Here is a 23,576-nt window from a genome sequence, read left to right on the forward strand (position 1 = left end):
GATGTAAAGCACAAGAAACTGTGTTGTGCTGGGTGAGTGAAAGTTTTCTGCTTCAGTTTTGACTTTACATTCACAGAATCTCTCTGTGGGCTTTATGGAGAAAAATTGCCTATGGCACCAGATTATCCCAACACCTAACTTTTTTCTTCCTTCCTTCTTTCCTTTCTTCCTTCCTTCCTTCCTTCCTTCCTTCCTTCCTTCCTTCCTTCCTTCCTTCCTTCCTTCCTTTCTTTCTTTCTAGTTTTTAATCTCTTTTTAGGTAACAAACTTTTTTCTTTGAAGAGATTCATATGATTAAGAAAACTTAATTATAAAAGTAATTTACTACACAACAGGGACTATCGAAACGAACATATGCTCTACATGATCTTCAAAAAGGCATTGTAAGCTGTCCAGGATTGCTTCAGTCTTGGGGTTAAAATTGGGGTTCTAGTGAATGTGGTCCCGAGTGTGGCAGCCGAGCTAGAGAGACAAGCACAGAAGCCAAGGCAGAGTAAGGGCGAGGGGACTGATTCAGAATAAAACACACCTGGACTGACAAGAGCTGGGCCTATTCTCTTCTGATAACGTGAGCAGAGCGACCCAGAACAGGCTGTGGCTTGACCTGTACAGTTCATTGGCGTGACACTTTCATCTTGCTACTGATCAAGCCTGAGATCTTGGGTAGACTACTTCATCTCATTAACTTTAAACCCCTCCCTCACGGTTTTACTGCTACGGAGTTTGAATGAGGCAATTCTGCATAAAACCTAGCATTGTATCTCCATACGTTCATAAACAATAACGCCACCTACCTTTCTTATTGTTTATTTAATGCTAATTATGACAAGACCTAGACAATTCCGACCAAGGCCACTGTATGACCATATGTCACATGAAGTCAAGGACAGTAATGAGTGCAGCCTAACACAAATTCGTACGCCTACTTAAGACATTATGAGATTTTTGTTTTATGCTTTTACTTACTTGACTGAATAGTTCTGGAATGTGAATGTTGGAGATGACAATGTTATGCTCTGGTATCAAAATGTTGGACATGTCTGTCACCTAAGCCCAATTTCAGGCCTAATCTTCTGTCTGTATGTGTGTTAACATGACATCGTTCAGACAAATGAGTGCAAGCATGTAATAGAGACTGCCATAATCATAACTGTGGGTATTCATAAGTACCATGTGCCTACCTGTATGTTTTATTGCTAATGACTTTCTTCATGTTTATTTCAAACATATATTTAGCTCTTAGTACCTTTTCAAACGCATGAGACAGCTGGAGAGATGGCTCAGCCATTTTAAATGTTTGATGCTCTTCGAGAGGATATGAGTTTAGCTTCCAGTGTTCAAGTTGAGTAGCTCAGAGCCATCAATAACTGAAGCTCCAGGGGATCTGAAAGGCCTGCACATACTTGTGTCATGGGTACACCCTGCACATACTTGTGTCATGGGTACACCCACATACAAACATATACACATCAATAAAAATGAATATTTAATTAAAAACAACACATCAGAGCCATTTTTTAAATCCACCTTTCTTGTCCTTACACTATTTCTGGAAGCCCTTACATAATAATTTCATTTTCTTGGCTCTTCTTAAGAAAGCAGCCTTGATATTTGTATGTAAGCATGTTCTAACTTTGTAGCTTAGCTGGCCTTTAATAAAGACTGTCACTTCTAAATCTCTTTTCATCTAGAGCTAGTGCCACCATCTTTTGATCCAATTCAGTTTTGTTTCCAAAGATTTGTGCAAAAAAGACTCACAAACTGGACAGCTTTAAAAAAGTGCAGCTTGAGTCAAGAATGTAATCGTGAAAGAGAGCTTAAGATGACTGCCCTGCCAGTTCCATTAAGGACAAAATAAAAGTCAAAACAATCTCTTTAGGTACATGGCCATTTCAGTAAGAATGTGAACCCACTTTAAATTTGCAAGCTCTAAAGTTTATGCTCCCCTGAAAAGGCATGAGTAAACACCACTGGCATGTTCAGGTTAAGGCAAGAAATCAGGTAACTTTCAACCCAAGCAAGCTTACTTTTTAAGATCCTGCAGGCTACATGGAGTATAGATTTAGAAGTGAAATAAAGACATTGGTCCTCCTAGCCTTTGGTTTCCACCCAAACCTGTGAACATAGCTTAGTGCAGGAAGGAGACTGCAAATTTAGCAGCAACAGTGGCTGCTAAGATTACAGTTCAGTCAGTAGAAGAATTACTATTAGCAATTGGCTTGGTTGTTAAGATGTACAAGGTCTGAGAATGAAACCTAAATGATCTAGGCCTGAGTCCTTCTCTTTGGAAAGATACTATTCAATCACAAAAATCATACTGGGATAGAAATAATAAAGGTAAAGAGAGGAAAAGGTCTACAACAAAGGCTCTGAGAAATGGGATTACAGAAAGAAAGTATTTGGACGTTAATGTCGGTTCAGTCCTATGTACAGAGAGAGGTAAGAGTCAGGGCAGTGATGGGATGGTTTTTCAAGTGTCACTAAGTAGAATGCATACAAAAGTAGAACAGCAAATTCTTATAGGGGGTGGGAACATTATTTCAAAAGAACAAGAGAATATGTGTTTGGAGTTTATACTCAAAGTTAGGACCTTCTCATGTACACTAGAGAGGGATTTTTTTCAGTCCTTACTTGGTAGCAAAAAATCACACAAACTGCATGCAATGGTATCAACAGAGTTCCTCTAACCTTTGTGATATCTAGAGCAAGGGTATGAGTGAGCTACAGGTATTGTTTGTCTGAACACTTACAAGATCCAATCTGGAACTGGGACACTTAAGGTTCCTCTAACCTTGAAGACTGGTTGTCCACTGGGAGTCTACATGGCAACATGGACATTTGGGGTGAAGACAGACAGGAAGGTGACTGTGGCTAAAAAGACCTAGGTGATCGCTGTGCCTGCCCCAGTCAAAGATGGGAAATATCTCTGGCAAGGTCTTCAGGGTACCTGGAAAGTAGCTTCTTCCTTACACCTTTCCTGACTCCATATCTCTAGGGGGTTCTAAGTACCACTCCAAATGGTATTCACCACCTCACTCTACTCATTAGGGGAACACTGAGGGGTTCAATGTGCCCCTATGTCCTCCAATTTGGGGAACATGGAGCATATTTGGAGAAGCTAAAACATTCTGCTATGTTTGTTTCTCTAGTGCATAGGCTGTGACTCCTGTTCTCTTGTTTGGCCCATCATCATCTGACTAGAGGCTCAGTTTCGTGTCTATATTTTGCTCATACATTGGATGTTCTTGTTGGTTATAAAACTTGTTTTATTTGGTGGAATTGAGACAAGGTTCCCCTCTGTAGCCCATGTCATTCTTGAAGTAATGATAATCCTCCTGCCACAGCCTCCTAAGGCTTATCAAAGTTTAAAATTGACATGAGAAAAGAAGGTGTCATGAAAGATGAGAAAGACAAGGGGAAGAAGAAAGTGGAGGGAGAGGACATAGAAAAAAAAAGAAGTAAAGAGGAAACAGTAGAAGAAGAGATAGGGTAGGAATGATCTAGAAAGGCATGGCTTGCCTTCTCTGAAGGAGTGAGAGAGCACTCTTCTGACTTGTGATACTTAGAACCTTGCCAAACACATGGTGGAGGCCAGTGAAACACATGGCTGTCCTAAGCTTGTCCCATAGTCTGTATTCAACACTAGGTCCAGAGTTTCATGGTAGTGCAGTTGGTAGATCTGTTAACAATGCGCAAGATGATATCTTGTTTTAAAGCCATCCTTCGCACTAACCTGTTATGGTGATGCGAGAAGACTCATTCACAGCCTGGGTACAGACTTGGCTCCCACTGACTTGGGCAATCAGTGCGGGCAAACCTGTCTTGATGCTAGTTCCTGAACTAGGGCTGTTTTCCACAACAGAAATACCTCTTCACAAAGCATGGATCCCCCCACATGCAGTCTCCTGCCTTGCCACCTAGCTGCAAAGCCCTTAGGACCTAATATACTAAGGGCTTTGATGACCGGCATTATAAAGAACGTAAACAGCCGGTGTTCATTTACCTGAGGTTGCAATTGTTGGCTCTATAACGAGGCTGTTTCCAGTTGCAAAAGGAAAAGGCTTTTGGGTTCTATTTTCCTCTCTCTCCTCATGATGACAATTATTTGGTTTTGAAATATTTTTGGAAGTATTTTAAGGTTTTCGCTTTAATCTATCATGATGAAAATTATTCAGCAGACCCATAGGAAGCTTCTTCTCAGCGAGGAACATTTTCCAGATAGGAGATTACTACAGCAGTGAGTTGCCAAAGACACAGCTCAAAAATGGGTCATGCATTCATGACATTTGCGACAGGAGCTGCCAAGTCCTTTGCTGTTCACTTTTGTCCTTTCCCGTAAACAAGTTGAATTAACGAGTTACTTTTCAAAAGCAGTCTGATTTCCCCAGTGAGTTACATGGGAAAGAATTCAAGGTTTTCTCCAGAGGACTCAAACACTTGTTTGTCCTCAGAGCTCAGGTGTGCTAAAGGAGCTAGAGGCTAAAACCACACACTAGATACTGGCCAGTGGGTCCTGAGCACTGCTTCAATTTGAGCCTCGACTTCTCAGGTTGTTTCTCAACTCTGTCTACCCACTATAGGAAAAAGAAAGGACAAGAGGTCAGGCTCAGTTTTCAATTTCAGTTTAATTATGCAATTTATAGTGTCCAGCAGGAAGAATTTAGGGGCAAGATTAATGCTCAAGAGTTTTGCATTTTGCATTGCAGACTTAATAGGAATTCTGTTTTGACTATCCATAGTGAGTTTGCAAAACTGATTCACCCGGGGCTTAAGGGATGGTGTTTTCCACCTCCATCCCTGGAATCCATTGTAGGAGAGACCTGCCTCTCTGGAGGCTCTTGAGAACACAGCAAGATACATCCCTCCCAACCAATGAAAACAGATGCTTCTCAAACGCCAAATTCCTTTGGTAGCAGAGTGGTTTCACAAAGAGGGAGACAGAAGAATTATCAGGAGTTTGAAGGCTGCCTGGGCCACATTAGTGAGTTCTTGGCCAGTTTGGGTTATATAATACGAGTTCATTTCAGAAAAATAAAACAAAGCAGAGGAAAAAAGAAAAAAATAACCCATAAAACAAAACCCAAAGGGGGGTGTCTTAGCTTTTCTTTCAGAAATTGGTTGAATTATAGTTGTCAGATGACTCTTTGAACAGTGTTTTTGAGGATGGGAAGCATGTCCCTTATTGGAAGAACAATGAATAGAAATTCCACTGGGGTATTAGAAATATAAGCTGTTGGACAAAGATTGCACAATGAGATGGACCATGTAAGAAACACATTAAAGCATTACTCTCTTATGTTAAAGTTCAAAGACATTCAGTTGCTTATTGAGACTGGCATCAGATCCATGTTTAAGATCATGAGTAAATATTTGGTGTTCTGTTTTGGTGTCCACACATTCTATTTGTTTAGTCAAATGAACAAAGAAGTAACAAAGGAAACAAAAATTCTCCTGTAAGGACCTGTCTCACTGCAGCTGGAGATAAGCATATTAAACGAGCTAAGCCCATTGCGGAAAGGCAATTCCATGCTTTCTTTATACCTGTGGTTCCTAGATTTTATCGAGATGCATAAAATTATAATATTTCATAATTATATATAAAAGTAGATGTAGACTAGGAAGACAAAGGGACAGATGGAAGGGAGAAGGAAAGAGAAAAAGAGGAATAGTTTCAAAAGGCAAAATACACGCACATGGCAGAGGCTTGACAATGAAAAGAACTCAATCGACTAGACTTTCAAACATTTTTTGGACTATTTTTGTCCATTATATCAATGGGGAAAGCAGACCTCTTCATGAGAAAAACATTCAGTCTGTGTTAAATGCAGAAATATAACAACAATAAACTTTGCAGGTCTTAACTATGGCTCTGCCTTATAAAACCACTAGAGTCTGTAGAAAGAACGTAAAGAGACAGAGCTAAGAAGGTAAATGAACTGTGCCAGAGGCAGGCTGACTCCATTGTTACACAATTATATTCTCAAATCCCTGACCATACTGCTCTTCTCCAGTAACACAACCTTTACAAGTCTATTCAAAAGCAAGTGGGTGAGGGAAGGCAATGGGAAACCTTTCGGCCATAGTCCACAAAAAGGGAAATTACGTTCATGCTTTTCATCTTCTGAGATCCTCGACCCAGCCCTCCCTCCCTCCTCCCTCCCTCCATCTCTCTTACATCTACATACATTCCCTCTCTTTGTCACTAAAGCTTCTACACATTTTTAGTGCATGTGTGCGCGTACACACACACACACACACACACACACACGGGATGGCATTGTAAGAGCCATAACTATTATAGTTGATGTTGCTGATGGTTGATATTGATTGTCAACTTGGAAAAAAATCTAAATCCACTCACCAGGCAAACTTTTGCTCATACTAGTTAGGGATCATCTAGATTAGAGGTATCTCTGGTCACACTGGAAGGATGTTCTCGGTTATACTAACTGAAGCAGAAAGGTCCACTCTGAGGTCTGGTAGCACCTTCCAGCTGCAGCAGTCCAAATATAAGGACCTTTCTGGTGAGTTCATCTAGCCCATGGCTGCCCCTTTTGCCATTTGCTGACACAGGGACTCTGTTTCTTTGATTTGCCAATGTGGGCTGAAGCTAAGTGGTTTCCAGGAATGCTCCAGGCTGTTAGCACCAGACTGGAACTCAGGAAGCATCCACTCTCATGGACTGGGTCAGCTACTATGTAAAGAAAAGCAAACAACAACAACAACAACAAAACCAAAAAAAAAAAAAAAAAAAGTGCCTGATAGATGCTTGTTTCTCCCTATTGTTTTTGTGTGGGATATAGTAAGCCAATTGAGTTCTCAGTGTTCAAGGTTTAATAAATTAAGCAGTGTCTGGAAGTGACCAGACAAAGCCATGTCTTTATATTTGGGTAAATTGACTATAAGAACTAAAGTTGGAGTTTATTTTTGAAGTTATTAGTGACCTAGAAAAAGGAGAGTATAACCATAGAAATGCAGATGTGCAGGCACTTCTGTGGTTTGTGACATTAATTTCCGTGAGTATATATTGGGGGTGGGCGGTGCTGCAGCCAAATTCAGACCCTGTATGCAAGCAGAGAGGATAGTATTCGGGAGACCACAGGAGAAGGATGGGAGAGAAGCTAGGGTAGTATGGGAGGGGTTACCACAAAACAAAACACACAAGCATGAAGAGGCTACAGTGACCCTGTGTGTCCCCAATGGCTCTTCAATTCCATCAGTACCCAAGGGTATCCTGAACTTTGAGTCTCTTCCCCAAGGCTCCATCTCTAGGAGCTGTCACAAGCATATTCTACCACATCCAGTTTAAGTGCTGCTGGAAAGACAACGCAGGGCTTCATGCTCTCTGACAAGCAGTCTCCCAACAGAGCCAAAGTCTCCCGAAGCCTATTATTTGTGTGCTAACTAAAAATCAAAATAATAAAAAGAAACATCCACAATAAAAAGCAGAACAGCAGAAAAAGAAGCATGTGCCTTGCCCGGTATAAATGCAGACTTGCCACCTTTCTCCTTGGCAACCATGAGTTATAATTTATGCCAGAGAAAATGAAAGAAAGAAGCCATGGAGATTTGTATCTGTGAGTGAAATTTGAGCAGTGTTTTGCCACAGGCCAGTGTCAGACTTTTCTGAGTCTCTTGAGCAAGTAGCATGTGGAAGCCCTGCAGCTCAAATGGCCTCTGCAGGGGTCAGTGGGCTTGGCATCATAGCTCTGGGCGAGGGCCTCATGTCACAAGTCTCTTAAAGAATGTGTATACCTGGCCATATAGCCACGAGATCATAGAGACTTGGCATGGAGAATAGGGAACAGATAAGAAGACACAAGCCAAGTTGAGCACATGGAAATGCTGAGAAGAACCGTGAGGTGCCTTTCTGCTCTAGTGGGCCCAGGTAGCCATTCAGTTAAGTTGGTTGGATTAACACTTGGGAGGACAGAGGGGCATCACCTGAGTCATGAGGGTATTTGTTCACATCATGGTTACAGGAACACTTAGGTGTGACAGAGTATATCCTTCAGTTTTGGTAGGATGTGGTAGAGGGAAGGAATGGGGTTGAGACAGATGAGAAAGTACACAGCCATTCACAGATGAATGAGATATTGGTCCTCAGAACCCAGGTTGTATATATTGCTCATAGCTAGTGATGAGCACAGGTTGTCTGAACATTTACTAATGCTTAAGTATTCACATATAAAATGATTTTGAATTATAGTTTATGAGAAGTCAGGGAAATACCTGATTGCTGAAGTGTTTCTGGATTTTTCCGGTAGTCACTGAAAAAGAAAGCAGAAAGAAATTTTATGTGAATTCACACCCATTAAGACAAAGTGTAGGACTTGTGATCCTGCTTGGTCCTTGGCCAAATTACCCTAAGCTGTCATGGCTCTGTGGACAAGGATCTGAATCGCCATATGTACAGGTATGGCAAGAGGGAGAGTGTGATATCAGAACTTAAAAAGAAAGTGCTAGACAAAAAAAACTTAAGTGAAGTAGACACTCACTAAGGACAGTAAGCAGCAGGTTGTACTCAACTGTGCCAGAGGAACAAGGAAGAGGTGAAAGACCAGAGCCTGTCACTGGTCCCAGATGAAGACAATGCCTGGAAGGGTAAGCTCTGAGCTCAGGAGGCTCTAGCTGATCTAAAACTCAGGATCTTCTTACTTTAGCATCCTCACTTCGGAGGTTATAGGCATGAGCTGTGAATCGCTGCTTTCAAAACATCTTTGTCTGGGAAATAGTGAAAACCTTTTTTATTGTTAGTATCGCTGGAGACTGAAACCCAAACCAATATCGCAGGCAATATCTTGGTCAGGACGGGAACGTTCAGAGTAATGGACAGAAGGCAGCAGGTCAGCATGAAAAATAGGAGCCCAAGATCAACAAAGTGCAAAGCTGTGAAGACACCCCAGCACGGCCAGGATCATGTATATCTTACACAGGAGTTAAAATCCTCAGCAACAATGAAGCAACAACCATATAAAGTTTCAGGATGGAAAAAAATAAGAAGTTTGGTATCACCAAAATTATTGTTTGCAAATAGCTTTATGCTGAATACTTTATAAGCATGTCTTCAAAAAATAAACTTTAACTGAAGTAGTCACAGAGGCAGATAATACAGAGGTAAAGCAATATCGTATGTGAGTATGATTGTAATCCCAGTATTTGGCAGGATGAGACAAGATTACCAGCATGAGGTCAGATTGGACGACAGAGTGAAATTATGTCTCAAAAACAAACCAAAACTAAAATCAACCCAACCCAAACAAAAATAATGTAGGGAAATTCCTACAATCCTTTATCGACATTGCCCCAGTGAAAACATCTTAAAATTAAGACTTATAGGATCGAAACATTTATGCTACATAACACCGGGAGATCGATATCCTTTCAACAAGTGTAACTTTCTGCATCACATCTTCATGGCTGAGTGTGTTAGCAGTTGTTTTCCTTTGCTTTCTGAGTTCTACACCACAGTATGAATGTATCCTGCTAATTGTGTGGTTTCTGGGCTTGGCTACACAGAGTGTAGCTGTTGTAAATATAACAGATGGGGTTTGGATGGGACACAAATATTCATTTTTATGCAACATATACCGAGGGATATAAGTGTGAGTTGCATGTTCAATCTTTTAGGAAGCTGCTGAGCTCTGGGCCATCTCTCCAGATAAGTTTCCTGGGTGAAGGTGTTTGTCACCAAACCTGGTGACCTGAATTTGATTCCTTATTTGTACATGCTAGAAGGAGAGAAATGATTTCCATCACTTGTAAATTATTGTTATTGTTGTAATAAAAAGAATCTGGCAGTCTGTTTCTTTAAAGGACATAATACATAGGCAAAACCCTACAGTCATTTTATCATCCAATTATAAGTATACATTGAACTTGTATAATAATTGAGTACCAGGCAAGGCATCATTCAGGGCACAGCAGAGATGTGAGAAGCAGAGAAAATGGAATGAAATACTGTAGGCTATCTGTTTAAAGCTGTTGCTAAGAAATGCCAGGGCCAAGCTTTGAGGAACCAGATAATAAAGTAAGATTGTTTTTAAAATCTCCATTGGACAGTCTTGATAAGTTTTACTGCTGAGATTTAACAGGTTATATGCAGATAGATTTTTTTCAAAAGAGACAACATGCTTTGAGGGAAAGCCTCTGCATTGGCTTTTAGGACCTGGAGGATAAAAAGAAATGGCTCCTCCCTTAGGGCTTCCCACAAGTGCAACTGGTCAATACTTTGCTGTTGGTTGTAGAAGCTGTCCTGGAACTTCTGACCTCTAGAGCCACGGGACTGACACGTTTGTATTGTTGTTTTTCTAAGTCACTAACATGATAGTATTGTCAGCCTCTGGATCTGGATTTCTAATCCACAGACTGTTTGTATTACTGTTCCTTAGATGATGCATGCAGGGACCATTTGCAGTGCTAGATACGTCATGTAAACTAGACATGATTAAAGGTGTGTGGAAAAAAGTATGCTGCCTCATACAAATGCCACATTTTATGCAGGGAATGTTAGCATCTTTAGACTTTGGATGTCCTGAGAACAATTCTCCCAAGTTAAGAATAAAAGTGAGAAAGAGGGAGAGAGAGAAGGAGGGAGGGAGGGAGGGAGGGAGGGAGGGAGGGAGGGAGGGAGGGAGGGAGAGAGAGAGAGAGAGAGAGAGATTCCAATGCATCCTTAAAATGTTTTATTATTGTGATTATTCTTAAAGGTGTATGTGTGTGAGTGTGTGTGTGTGTGTGTGTGTGTGTGTGTGTGTGTGTGACATGTATGCATGTAGAGTCTTTAGAGGCTAGAAGAAGGGGCTAAATCCTCAGGAGCCGAAATTACAGGTGACTGCTTTCTGAGAATGTTGGGCACAGAACTTGGGTCTTCTGGAAGAGCAGCTCATTCTCATTGAGGTATCTCTCCATATCCTATTAAATATTGATGATGATAAAGACATTACTGTGGTTTATTACAGCAGAAATAGGAAATAAGCCCCAGTTAATTCTCTTATTCTATTCTGACATGCATTTAGGGCCACACAGAGAAGTAGATGGGTATTATTACACCCAACTCTGTGACTACTCGTGGGTGATGGATTCTCCTTCTCATACATTATCTCCTGGGACCAGCTGCAAGAAGTAGAAATCATTTTAGTTAGTTAGTTTGTATTGGGTAGAAGACCATGTGATATTGACATTGTTTATGGTTGAAATCCATTGTTTGGATGTATAATTTTTACTAAACACCCAGCAACATGGGTTGGATGGAGTGGCTTGTTTGCTTCATGCTTGGTCCTTGTTTCATGTGGTTTTGGTGAAATGGAATACATGGCAAGGAGAACAAGAATCTTTCAAAGTGTTGCTGGAACGGAAATCTGATAAAATGCCGGAATATCTGCTTAGACTATTTATTTTTGATTGCATGGTGTCTTTAACAAATGGAGCAGAATGAGCTACTGAAAGAGGCTGTGGACACACTGGCTCATCGAAGTTGAATGTGTTGAGATCCATGGTCCATTTATGAATTTCAGGAATAAAAGTTGGAGCAACATTTCCAATCCATTGCCAGCAATATTTTAGGGGACTGACTGTTCCATATTTTAGTATTCTTGAATAACTACATCCTATCCTTACGAGTTCATAGATACCCACACATCTTTCCTACTGTATATCAGTTGATTAATTACTTCAAACTGACAAAAATTTCAAGGGATATTATTTTGCTGCCTAAACAATTTAAACCAGTGATTTACAACCTGTTTATGATAACAGGTCCCTTTGAGGATCTAAGAGCAACTACAAATCTGCTCCTCTGAAAAATGCTGACATAAAGCAATGGCAAAGACTTCTAGACCTTTAGCATGCAGGCACAGAACTGCAAGAACTTGCAGTTTCTAAGTATATTTTGTTTGGTAGTTTATACCATGTGAAATAACTTCTTAGATTCCAGCTCTTTTAATAACTTCAAGTCCCTCAAAACTTCAGATTTATCACATGTCATCTGTTTCCTGTAATTTAATAAACTGAAAGCATTTGTCCCCATGTTGTGGAGTACAGTATGTTAAATTTGAAATTATTGTAACTTAACTATGCCAGACACCTCCTAAATGCTGGCTATTCAAAGATAAATGCAGCAGAGTATCAGCAAGATCACGGTCTAGAAGAAGAAGGAAGAGAAATAGAGACAAACTATAAAATGTAAAAGGCCATAATTGATGATGACGATGACAATGACGATGGTGGTGGTGGTGACAGGATCTTGGTATGTAGCTCAGAATGGCATAGAACTCACTGTTTAGTTCATGCTGATGTGAAATTAATAGTTCTGCTTTGGATATCCTGGTTCTGAGATGATAGATATGAACCATTGAGAAATATTTTTAATCAATTGAATTATGACCGGCACAATCAGCAAACACAGAGAAAAACCAGGAAATATTACAAATATTGAAGAATATCTAGGTTTTCCGTGGCTATTGTGCCACTAAAAATACTGTATTCCTTTTATAACTTACTCAGAAATGTATAACCAACAATTCAGGACTCAGTATTTGTTTAGGGGCATTATAAATTAACCTTTCAAGGTTATAATACTTTTTATGATAGCCTTATCTTTTGGATGAGTGTGGTATTTTGAATAAGAAATGTCTGCTGTATGCTCATGTATTTGAAAACATGGGCCCTAGTTGGGAACACTGTAGTGAGGTTATGGGTTGCCTTAGCCTTACTTGAGGAAGTGCACCCATGCACTATAGTGAGGTTATGGGGTGCCTTCGCCTTACTTGAGGAAGTGCACCCATGCAGGTGGGCTTCAAGAAAATGGCTTCATAGACTCACTCCTCTTTTAGGTCACTTTCTTTGCTTCATGCTTATGGCTGAGGATGTGCTGTCTCAGCTTTCTGTTCGAGTCACCTGCTCACATGCCACCCTGCCACTATGGACTCTCACTTTGAAATCAGAGACCCAAATAAAATCTTTCTTCCTTAAATTGTGCTGGTCATGATCTTTTATTCTAGCAGCATGAAAGTAACTAATGCAAAAGGTACGCTGAGCAAACGCTTGGTAATATTGTAAATGTAAGACAATAAATCCAAGCTTAGAGATAGGACCTGACTTAGACCTATAGGAACCATAATTCTGAGAAGGCAGACTGTGAGGGAGTACTATAAAAGCGGTAAATGAAAGAGTTGTGATGGAAGAATCCTTACCTATGGAGGTTTGGGTTACCTGAACCCCAGTCAGTTGCCTCGTGTTGAGGTATCCGACAATTTGGAAGCTGATATGGGCTCTTCAGAAAGGCGAATATACGAAGGAAAAATGGAATGGTAAATAAATTGGACAGAGTAAGGGGAGAAGCTGGAGGATAGTTGGGGGATTTTGTAAGGGTACAAACACTAGGAGATAGGATTTGGGGCTTAGACAAGGGAAGAAAATAAAGAGGAAAATCAATCAAAGCATGTGGAAGAAGTTGGGGCTAATTGGTAACACATGGCTATAGGAAATCAAGGCCAGAGAGGATTCTATCTGGTGTTTCTTATTTCTTTATTCAATGGTTCCCATTGGATCGGCTTCCTCAAGTCATATATCAGGACTGGGCTCTGAGGAGGTGACTGTGAACAAGACAGTAGATGCCAAACATCTTGCTTCCTGCTTCCAAAGAACTTGGCTTCATTCCTTCCTCTTCCGTGCGTATGTTAACATGTATATTGTAATTTACATTTAACATGATCCTTTCTGGAGAAATGAATTGATTCGAAAGTATTCCATGAAACCACTTTCTTCAGGTATGTGGGGTATGGGGTGAGAAATGGCAAGGCAATAAATCAGTTCCTCTTTCCTGGAGTACAAGTATGCAATTATTAATCTGCATATACGGAGAGATTTGGCAACATCGAGCTGATAAATATTAGGTATCACAAGACCAACCCCCTGATAATATATTACAAATGATTCAAGAATTTAAGAAACAGGACCAATATAGTAGTGCATTGATTCAGTGAACTAGTTCCCTGTCTACCCTGAAAAGGAGCCTCAAGCTTCGTCCATTACTGATGAAAAGACACAGAGGTGAGGACACAGCAAAGGAAGCCAGTGATAGTGTGGGACTAAAAGGAGCACAGAAGTCCTGGACTGCAGGGACAGGATTTGTTTCTTTGCTAAAATACTTGGGACTAAGATGTTATGTACTTTTGTTTTATTTTAGATTATGGAATATATTTATAGGTATAATGAAAGATCTTAGAGTTGACGTGCAAGAGCCATGGTTAGTCCCACTCTGGCAATTAATATAAAAGGGATTGCATTTTCAACAACAAGAAAACTTCTGCAGGAATCACCATCCCTGACCTCAAGCTACATTACAAAGCAATTGTGTTAAAAATGGCATGATATTGGCACAGAGATATGTAGGCTGATCAATGGAACAGAATTGATGACCCAGAAATGAACCCTCAAACCTATGGTCACTTGATCTTTAACAAAGGATCTAAAAACAATCAATGGTAAAAAGACAGCTTCTTCTACAAATGGTATTGATTCAATTGGCAGTCAGCATGCAGAAGAATGCAAATCAATCTTTCCTTATCTTCTTGTACAAAGCTCAAGTGACTCAAAGATCTTCACATAAAACCAAGTACACTAAAACTACTAGAAGAGAATGTGGGGAAAATCTTAGAACACATAGGCACAGGGGAAAATTTCCTGAACAGAACATCAACGGCTTGTGCTCTAAGATCAAGAATCAATAAATGGGACCTTATGAGATTGCAAAGTTTCTGTAAGGCTAAGGATTCTGTCAGGAAAACAGAACGGCAGCCAACATACTGGGAAAGGATCTTTACCAATCCCACATTGGATAGAGGTCTAATATCCAATATATACAAAGAACTAAAGAAGTTAGAGTCCAGAGAATCAAACAATCCTATTAAAAATGGGGTACAGAGCTAAACAAAGAATTGTCAACTGAGGAATATTAAATGGCTGCGAGGCACCTAAGGAAATGCTCAACATCCCTAGTCATGAGAGAAATGCAAATCAAAACAACCCTGAGATTCCACCTCACACCTGTCAGAATGGCTAAGATAAAAAACTCAAATGACAGCAGATGCTAGCAAGGATGCAGATAAAGAACACTCCTCCACTGTTGTTGGGGTTGTAAGCTGGTATAACCACTTCAGAAATCAGTCTGGCGGTTTCTCAGAAAATTGGCCATAGACCTGAAGACCCAGTTATTCCACTTCTGGGAATATATCTCAAAGATGCTCCAACATATAATAAGGACACATGTTCCGCCATGTTCACAGCAGCCTTATTTATAATAGACAAAAGCTAGAAAGAATCCAAATATCCTTCAGTAGAGGAATTGATACAGAAAATGTGGTATATTTAAATAATGGAGTACTACTCAGCTATTAAAACAACGACTTTTGGAAATTCCTGGGCACATAGAAGAAACTAAAGAATCACCTCATGACTGAGGTAACCCAGTCAGGAAAGAACAGACATGATATGCCGTCACTGATAGTTGGATACTAGTCCTAGAAAACTCTGAATTCCCAAGAAACAACTCTCAGTCCATATGAAGATAAAAAAAAAAAAAAAGGCCAAAATGTGGAAGACTCAGTTCTTCTTAGAAAAAAAAAGAAAAAGAAAAAGGGAAAAATATATATTTGTCATGTATTAATATGTAACAAATTTTGTGAGCTATAATAATATTTTATAAAATAAATAAGTCAATAGAAAAAGAATTAACCTTCTCCCAAATGGACTACTATTCCACAAAAATATTTCAAATATGTAGAAAGTGTCAGCAGTGGGCTATGTTTGGGGGACTCAAAAATGAGCTTATTATGGGCTGTTGAATATTGAAACTTTATGACGATTTTTGCTCTTAAAAGGGTCTCACCGCTGACAGGCTGGTTTAAGCCTCAGGAAACAAAAAGAACTTTGGACTTTGTAGAAACTATTAATATGGGGACTTTTGAAGGTAGACTGAATGGATTTTCCGTGTGATGGTCATGAGCTTATAGTTAAGGCAGCAGAAAAGGCTTTAATTTCTTTGAGCGTCAGGATGACCAAAGGGATGTTGTGATGTTTAAGCTTCATGGTTCAGTTGATTTAAAGTCACCTAGAATTCATAACTCTGGATATATCTGTGAGATTTTTTCCAGATAAATTTTATTGAGGTGGGTACTATTAAGATATGGGCTAGTATCTCAGATAAAATGAAAGAGAAAAAGATAGAGAGTGAGAGAGAGAGAGTGGGGAGGGGGGGAGAGAGGAAGTGAGAGGGGGAGGGGGAACAGAGGGAGGGAGAGAGAGCACAGTCATTAAATATTGGCATTTGACTGTATTTCCTGACTCTATGTGTCCAGCTGCCTCTTTGTCTTCTTGCTGTGTCTTTTATACCATAATTAATGGTGTCCCCTCAAACCTTGAGTCATATTAACCATTCCTTTATTGAGTTGCCTCTGTCAGGTAGTTTGTCACAAAGGTTATGAGCATTTAAACATTCAGTTAATAAGTATCATCATCATCATTATCATCATCATCATCATCATCATCATCATCATCATCATTTTGTAAGCTGGGTACAATGACACAAGCTTTAATCCTGGAACTTCGGAGGTTGAAAAGCAAGTCAACCTGGGGTTTATACATAGTGGAAAGTGCCTTAGAAAACAGATCCAACTTAGAAGTTCCTTTTAACAACCCTATTTTATCTACCATCTTTCATATGACAGTTCCGTATCACACATTCCAAGTTCTGGCAACTAAAACCAAAGATAAAGATAAAACATATTCTAGATAAATTAGAATATGTTTTTTACTTTCCCCGAAGATAACTAATACATTTTACTTTTTCAATTTAGCAAAATTCTTATCATTTTCCTGGACTTTGCTGCAACTTACTAAGATTTCATAATGTGAAGATGCAAATGCACTGTGCAGCACATGTGGTATATATAGGTAGAAAGTCCTGGATGGCCACGGAGGAAACGTGTAAGAGACGTGATGGGAGGAGCCTGAAACAAAAGCCTGGGCTGCTGCCGTGATAGTCAGTGTAGGTTCCCTAGACAAAAGATCCCAGGGAGCTCAGTATGCCGGGAATCTATCTGGCTAAAGTACATTAATCTTACTCTCTCTCTCTCTCTCTCTCTCTCTCTCTCTCTCTCTCTCTCTCTCTCTCTCTCTCTCTCTCTCTCTCTCTCTGTGTGTGTGTGTGTGTTCATGTAGATGCCAATGTTCTGCATTGGGTGTGTTCTCCATATACTTCCTACCTTGTTTGAGACCTAGCTCTCTAGCTTTACCTGGACCACTCTAATTAGGAGAAGTTGGTTGTCATGGAGCCTGGGATTTGTTGGTGTCCACCTCCCAGCACGGCGACTGTAAGTGCATTGCCACCAGGCTGTGTGATTTTTCACATGGGTTCTGGGGATTGAACTTGGGTTTTCATGCTTACGGGGCAAACATTTTCCCAACCGAACCACCCCTCCAGTCCAATTATTATCGCTCTTCGTATATGAAATGAATGATTGCTGTCTTTGAGCTGTTGAAATCCTACTACATTAAAAGCATAATTGCATTATTATGTCATGGCTCCAGTGGTTCTGATGGCTGCTGGTGATAATATTTTCTTCTCCTCTGGATCTTTTCAGCCTGGTGGACGTTTAAATGTTCTTTGACCCATAGAATAACACAGGAAGGAAATCCCACTTAAAGGGAAGCTAAATCATTCCCAGTTTATTCAAGTGCTATTTGAAAAAGAGAAATGGGATGTAGGGGGATAAATTATATCTGTATAGACCTTCACTAATAAAAAATTAAGGAGTGGGTGGTTTAGCATCCTTTAATTATTTTTTTTTCCTAGAGTCTTGAATACACAGTGCTTGAAATCTCTGGTTGGATCAACGTTATTTCGCTCAGAGGTTTGTGGACTTTGCATACTGATTCTTTCCTGTTTCCAAGTACATTTGCTTTTAGGCTATTTTTATTCACTTTAAAGGAATTTTAATAACTTTCTGTTGACAGCATGGACAGCTGGTCTTGAGAATTAAAGAAAATTCACTTGCTGGCTGGGGAAGGAAGTGACATCAATGAGCTTCTAAAGTCAGCCCAGAGGGGAAGTGGCTGGTGAGAGAGTAGCCTTTCAAGGCACTGTATTTATCGAGTGCCGCCTTGAGATGCAAATTGCTGTATCAATCAAACCTATGGTGCCTACCTCCAACCAAACTGAAGCAACAGTGCCCTGAAACACCGAGAGGAAAACGGATGAGGGGTGCAGGAGCCCAGGGGCTAAGTGAATTACGGGTGCTTGGTATGCTGCCTCACCAAGCAGATACCTCACTCTGTCAAGCCTCAGTTTCTTTGTCTAGAGAATGAATTTGATGTAAACTGTTGTTTGAAGCCAGTCTATTTCCCTGACAAATGGTATAGAAGACCTTGTACTAATACATATAACACAGAGATGTTTATCTTGCTGCCTGTACCCCCGAGAGAGAGATCAATTGTTTCCCACCAACACCCCCTCCACTGGGAACTATCCAGAAGCAGAGACATTTAGGTATGTTTCAAAGCCAGTAGCTTGATCGCCTATTCTACCTCCGAAAAAGCTAGGTGCAAGATCTGAGCCTTAAATAGCAACACCAGTTACCATTGTCATAGCAATGAACTGTAACTGTCACCAGGGTCGTGGAATGCTTCTGCTGTTACAGTTTACATACTTTTCAGAAGAGAGCCATGGTGCATGTCAGATGTGTGGGTTGTGACTTGTGGGTGTACATAGATGAGTGTGTGTGTGTGTGTGTGTGTGTGTGTGTTTGTGTGTGTGTGTGTGTGAGTACATACCACATACCTGTGGAAACAAAGGTAGAAAAGCACCTGGGTATGTACATCTGATAGTCAAAAGGTGAAAAATTTAGTTGTTAATTATTTATTACTTACTCTGTCCCTTCCTCCCCAAATCTTGGAGACAGCTTGAGGGATAGTTCAATAACAGTAAAAACAATTACAGTGTGAGTTAAAAGTCTCCAGCCTCAGGAAAGCATGGAGATGAAGAAGTTCTGCACAAACCCTGGCTGCTTTCATTCCACTGTCCTTCAACCTATTTGAGACACTCAATTCAATTTTTAAATTCTTATGAACGTAATGTGAGAGTAATATTGCTTACACCATGAAGAGTCTAGAGAAACTCTCACTTGCCGTAGTTTTCAAGCCAAACACTTTGCACATTTCTCCCCAAATAGAGATCTTTTGTCGTTATTAAAACTCATTTCTTTGTTCCTGTAATAATATTTTTAAAGCTGTCTACTCAAGGCAAGTTAGTGTGTTAGCTGCTCAGGGGATGCAGAAATAAAGTAGAGGGAACAATGAACTCTCTCTTGCACACAAATAACACTAAATCACAGAGCTGTCAGATATTTATAGTAAATTGCTTATTTAGTCAGAGGCAAAATGCACCTAAGTCCTGCTGTTGCCGCTTTGGTGACGGGTCACTTTCAGACGCCTCCAGTCCCGACTGCCACTTTCAGTCTGTGTACTATGCAGCAGGTTTCTTTCTTTGTTTTTGCATATAGCGAGTGTTCCAATCACTGTGTGTAGTCTTCACTGCTTAAAGTCTTTGATTCTAAGAAAGACAGTGAAAATTTGTATAAGGTTTGCACAAATATGACTGGATGGGAAACTGGAGGAGGTTTATGAAGGACTGTATCTGAACTAGGAATGGGGTGAACAGAAGCTGATAAAATCACAGCCGAACTCAGTAGGAAAAGCAAGAGTAAAATCACATGCTGGGGGCTGGGGGAAAGGCTCAGTCTGAAAACAGACTGCCTGGCAAGGAAGAAGACCTGAATGCAGATCCCCAGAACGCACATAAGCAGCTGGATAAGGCAGTGCATCCTGAAATCCGAGTGCTGGGGACCAGGAGGGCTGGAAATCTGTGGAGTTCATTGGCCAGCTGTCCTGGCTGAATCAAGGTATAATGATGGAGAGCAATTGAGGAATGTCAGTCAGGGTTTCTATTCCTGCACAAAACATCATGATCAAAAAAGCAAGTTAGGAAGCAAAGGGTTTATTCAGCTTATACGTCTACATTGCTGTTTGTTACCATAGGAAGTCAAGACTGAAACTCAAGCAGGTCTGGAAGCAGGAGCTGAGGCCATGAAGGGATGTCACTTACTGGCTTGCTTCTGTTGGCTTGCTCAGCCTGCTTTCTTATAGAACCCAGGTCTACCAGCCCAGGGATAGCACCACCCAAAATGGGCTGGGTCCTCCCCCCTTGATCACTAGTTGAGAAAATGCCTTACAGCTGGATCTCATGGAGGCATTTCCTCAAGGGAGGCTCCTTTTTCTGTAATAACTCCAGATTGTGTTAAGATGACACAAAACCAGCCAGTACAAGGAATGACACCAAAGTCAACCTCTGGCCTTCACATGTATGTGCACACACACACACACACACACACACACACACACACACACACATTCCAAAACCAAAACATGTGCCCACCCCCACCCCAAACCATTAACTAAGTATGGAATAGCAAGGGAGGCTTCTGATTGGTCAGAGTGCTGTTGTGCGCTGGGGAAGATTCAAGCACAAGGTACATCCTGAATTGGGGTTGTGAGCATATGACCTCATGTGCATATACATTTATACATAAAAGATTATTACTGCCTTGAATTCAGCAAGGGGTGATACTGGGATACTTTTGAGCTAGGGACTGATTAAAATAATGTTTTGGGAAGATCACCCCAACAGTGGCATGGCTGGGGATACAAATTCTGTGGGAGGGGTGAAAGTATGGATGAGTGTAAGGCTCCCTGACCTGTCCTGTCCTTCATAACCAGGGATAGAGGCCTGGGAAATACAGAAACTGAAGGCACTGGAAACTCAGTTACCCGTGAGAAGCTAAATTCATGCAAAAGTGAAAACAAGAAAATGGGAACATTTGAAAGAAAGGTGCCAGAGGAGTTGAGAGCACAGTTTGATATTTGCTAAATTTAAAATGTTACCAAGATATTGGAGGAGAAGGTGGCAAAGCTCAAAGCAGAGTGTAGAATGTTAAGCAATCCCATGTAAAGACAGGAGCTCCAGGGGATGGGAGTCTCTTGATTTGAAATATAAAGAAGGGTACAGATATTTAAACAAAACATTGGAGAACAATTGCATTTTCTTAATAATTTTGATTACTCTTTAGAATATCAAATGGTCATTTTACAGCTACCCCTTTCTTAAAGCACAGCAGCTGGAGATGTTTGTAGCCTACTTAGAAGAATGCTTGCCTTAGCTTGCACAAGACCCTGGCTTCTTGTCACCAGCACTGTATAAACTGAGTGTTTAGCTTCATGCCTGTAATAATCCTAACACCCAGATAGAATCAGGAGGATTGGAAGTTCAAAGTTATCCTTAGCTACATAAAGAGTTGGAGGGCAGCCAGGACAACCTGAGACCCTGTGGCAGAAATAAGAGTTCCCAAATATCACAAATCCAACACGACCTCTATTCAAAAACCAATCTCAAGTTTACACAGAAAGAATGTCAATTAAAGTCTTGGATACAGCTAAGAATGCTAGCCCAGCTCTGTGGGGAGCTGTGTGGAACAAGGATTTCAGTAGTGATCCAGAACTGGGGGACACTGAGCAGGACATGCTTCGAGCTCCATCCCCTCTGAACTAAGGCTGGCACACACAGCTCGAAAACTGTTTTCACTGTTTCACTAAGGTAGAGGACTTAGCTTAGGGCCTGGCATACAGGGAGTCAGCCAAGATCTTCCTCCCCTCAGACTGCAGACTGTGCAGGCAAAGGCGAATGGGCTGACTGCATGGCAGTAACCTGCAAGCTGATGTTCAAGTGCGGTTCAAAGGCATGGCAGTAAGGTACAGGAATGTGTGCTGCTGTATTAGTCAGGCTTCTATAGAGTCACAGAACTTATGGGTTTCTATTTAGTAAGGGAATTTGTTGGTGACTCACAGTCTGTGGTCCAACTCCCCAACAATGGGCAGCAGCAGCTGTGAATGGAAATCTAAGGACCTAGCAGTTGCTCAGTCCCACAAGGCAAGCAGGCGAAGAGAGTCTTCCTTCTTCCAATGTCCCTATGCAGGTCTCAACAGAAGGTGTGTCCCAGAGTAAACATGTGTGCTACCACACCTGGATCTCTGGTATTTGCTTTGTCTCAGATGACCTTGATCTCAGAGATCTCCTTACCTTAGTGTCCTAAGATTCATAGCCACTATGCCTCAAGATCTCCATGCCAAGATCCAGGTCAGAAACTATCAGGATCACAGGTGAGGCTTCCAATTCTAGATTGAGGTTTAAGATATAGTCAAGTTGACAACCAGGAATAGCCACTACAACCTACTCCTTGTCAACTTGACACAAATAGTATCTCATGTCCATGTAAAATAATAACAAAGTCATGAATATTCCTAACATGATACAACTATCCCTCATAAATTGCAAACACATTTGTAAATTACAATGGGGCAATGCCCCTTGGGAACATTCTTTTAGTATCTCAACTTAAATACCAAGTTAAGTATCTCAACTTAAATACAAATGTGTTCTTAACAAAACAAAACAGAAGCACTTATATTACTTTATAATCCTCATTTCTGCAACTGGTTACATAGCCTTAGCTGGTATTTATAACTACCTTCCTCTACTACCGATTCTGTATTTCCTCCACCCTCTGCAAGAACGTCATCAGGTCTTGGCTCTTTTCCTGGAGTAGTGACCCATACCTTCATTCCTGATGGTTCCCTGTTCTTTGTCATCCTGCTTAGATCAAGTTCTTGTAGTTTCCCATTGACTTTAATCACTGGACATGGTAGTAGTAAGAGACACCCTAAAGGTTCTCCTGTACTCCAAATATAATCCTTCTTACCTCCATTGTGAGAGGCAATCCAATTTCCCCATGGTAATCTGGATCTATAACCCCTCCAAACACTGTTATTCCTTCCTCTCCTTTTAAGATTTATGGTTGTGAGCCACCGTGTTGTTGCTGGGAATTGAACTCAGGACCTCTGGAAGAGCAGTCAGTACTCTTAACTGATGAGCCATCTCTCCAGCCCCTGTTATTTCTTTCTTAGCCTGTTGGTTTAAGGGTGTTAGAAGACCAAATTAACCATGTGGAAGTCTGAGCTTCCAGTTCAATGGAAAGTTTGTTGTGGCTCCTAGTAGGAGCACTCCCCTCCTAGAACCCAAACTTCTAGGCCAGCAGAACCTAGAGCTGTGGGTACAGAAAGCAAAAATTTTCCTAGAGGGTCACTAGGAGTGATAATGAGTGGAACTATTCCTCTTTCCACCCTTTGATTCCTGGAACCATGGGAGACCCATGATCCTGGCTATGGGAGAAACTGCACCATATATCAGACACTGATTCAAAGCACATACTGCCTTCTGAAGAACTCTGCCCCAGCCCTCCATGCTGCTGCCTCCTAATAGGCACTATAACTGTGTATTCAAAAGGGCATTCCAGTTTTCTATCAGACCAGCTGCTTTGGAATGATGGGGAACATGGTAGGATCAGTGGATTCCATGATTGTGGGCCCACTGTCGCACTTCTCTGGCTGTGAAATGCGTTCCTTGGTCA

The 23,576-nt window shown here is 40.8% G+C and overlaps 1 protein-coding gene across 1 annotated transcript in view; it reads right to left on the bottom strand.

Moving 5' to 3' along the window:
• CHST9 (carbohydrate sulfotransferase 9) overlaps positions 1–23,576 on the bottom strand; it is a gene marked incomplete at both ends in the record, with an annotated part of 228,807 nt that overhangs the window by 21,795 nt on the left and 183,436 nt on the right. Inside the window, one exon of the mRNA XM_080919757.1 lies at positions 8,233–8,270. Within this exon, the coding sequence (XP_080775883.1) occupies positions 8,233–8,270 (38 nt within the window). The remainder of the gene's footprint in view (positions 1–8,232; positions 8,271–23,576) is intronic.

Source organism: Micromys minutus (assembly GCF_963924665.1).
Source record: "Micromys minutus genome assembly, chromosome: 8".
NCBI classification, from domain to species: Eukaryota; Metazoa; Chordata; class Mammalia; order Rodentia; family Muridae; genus Micromys; species Micromys minutus.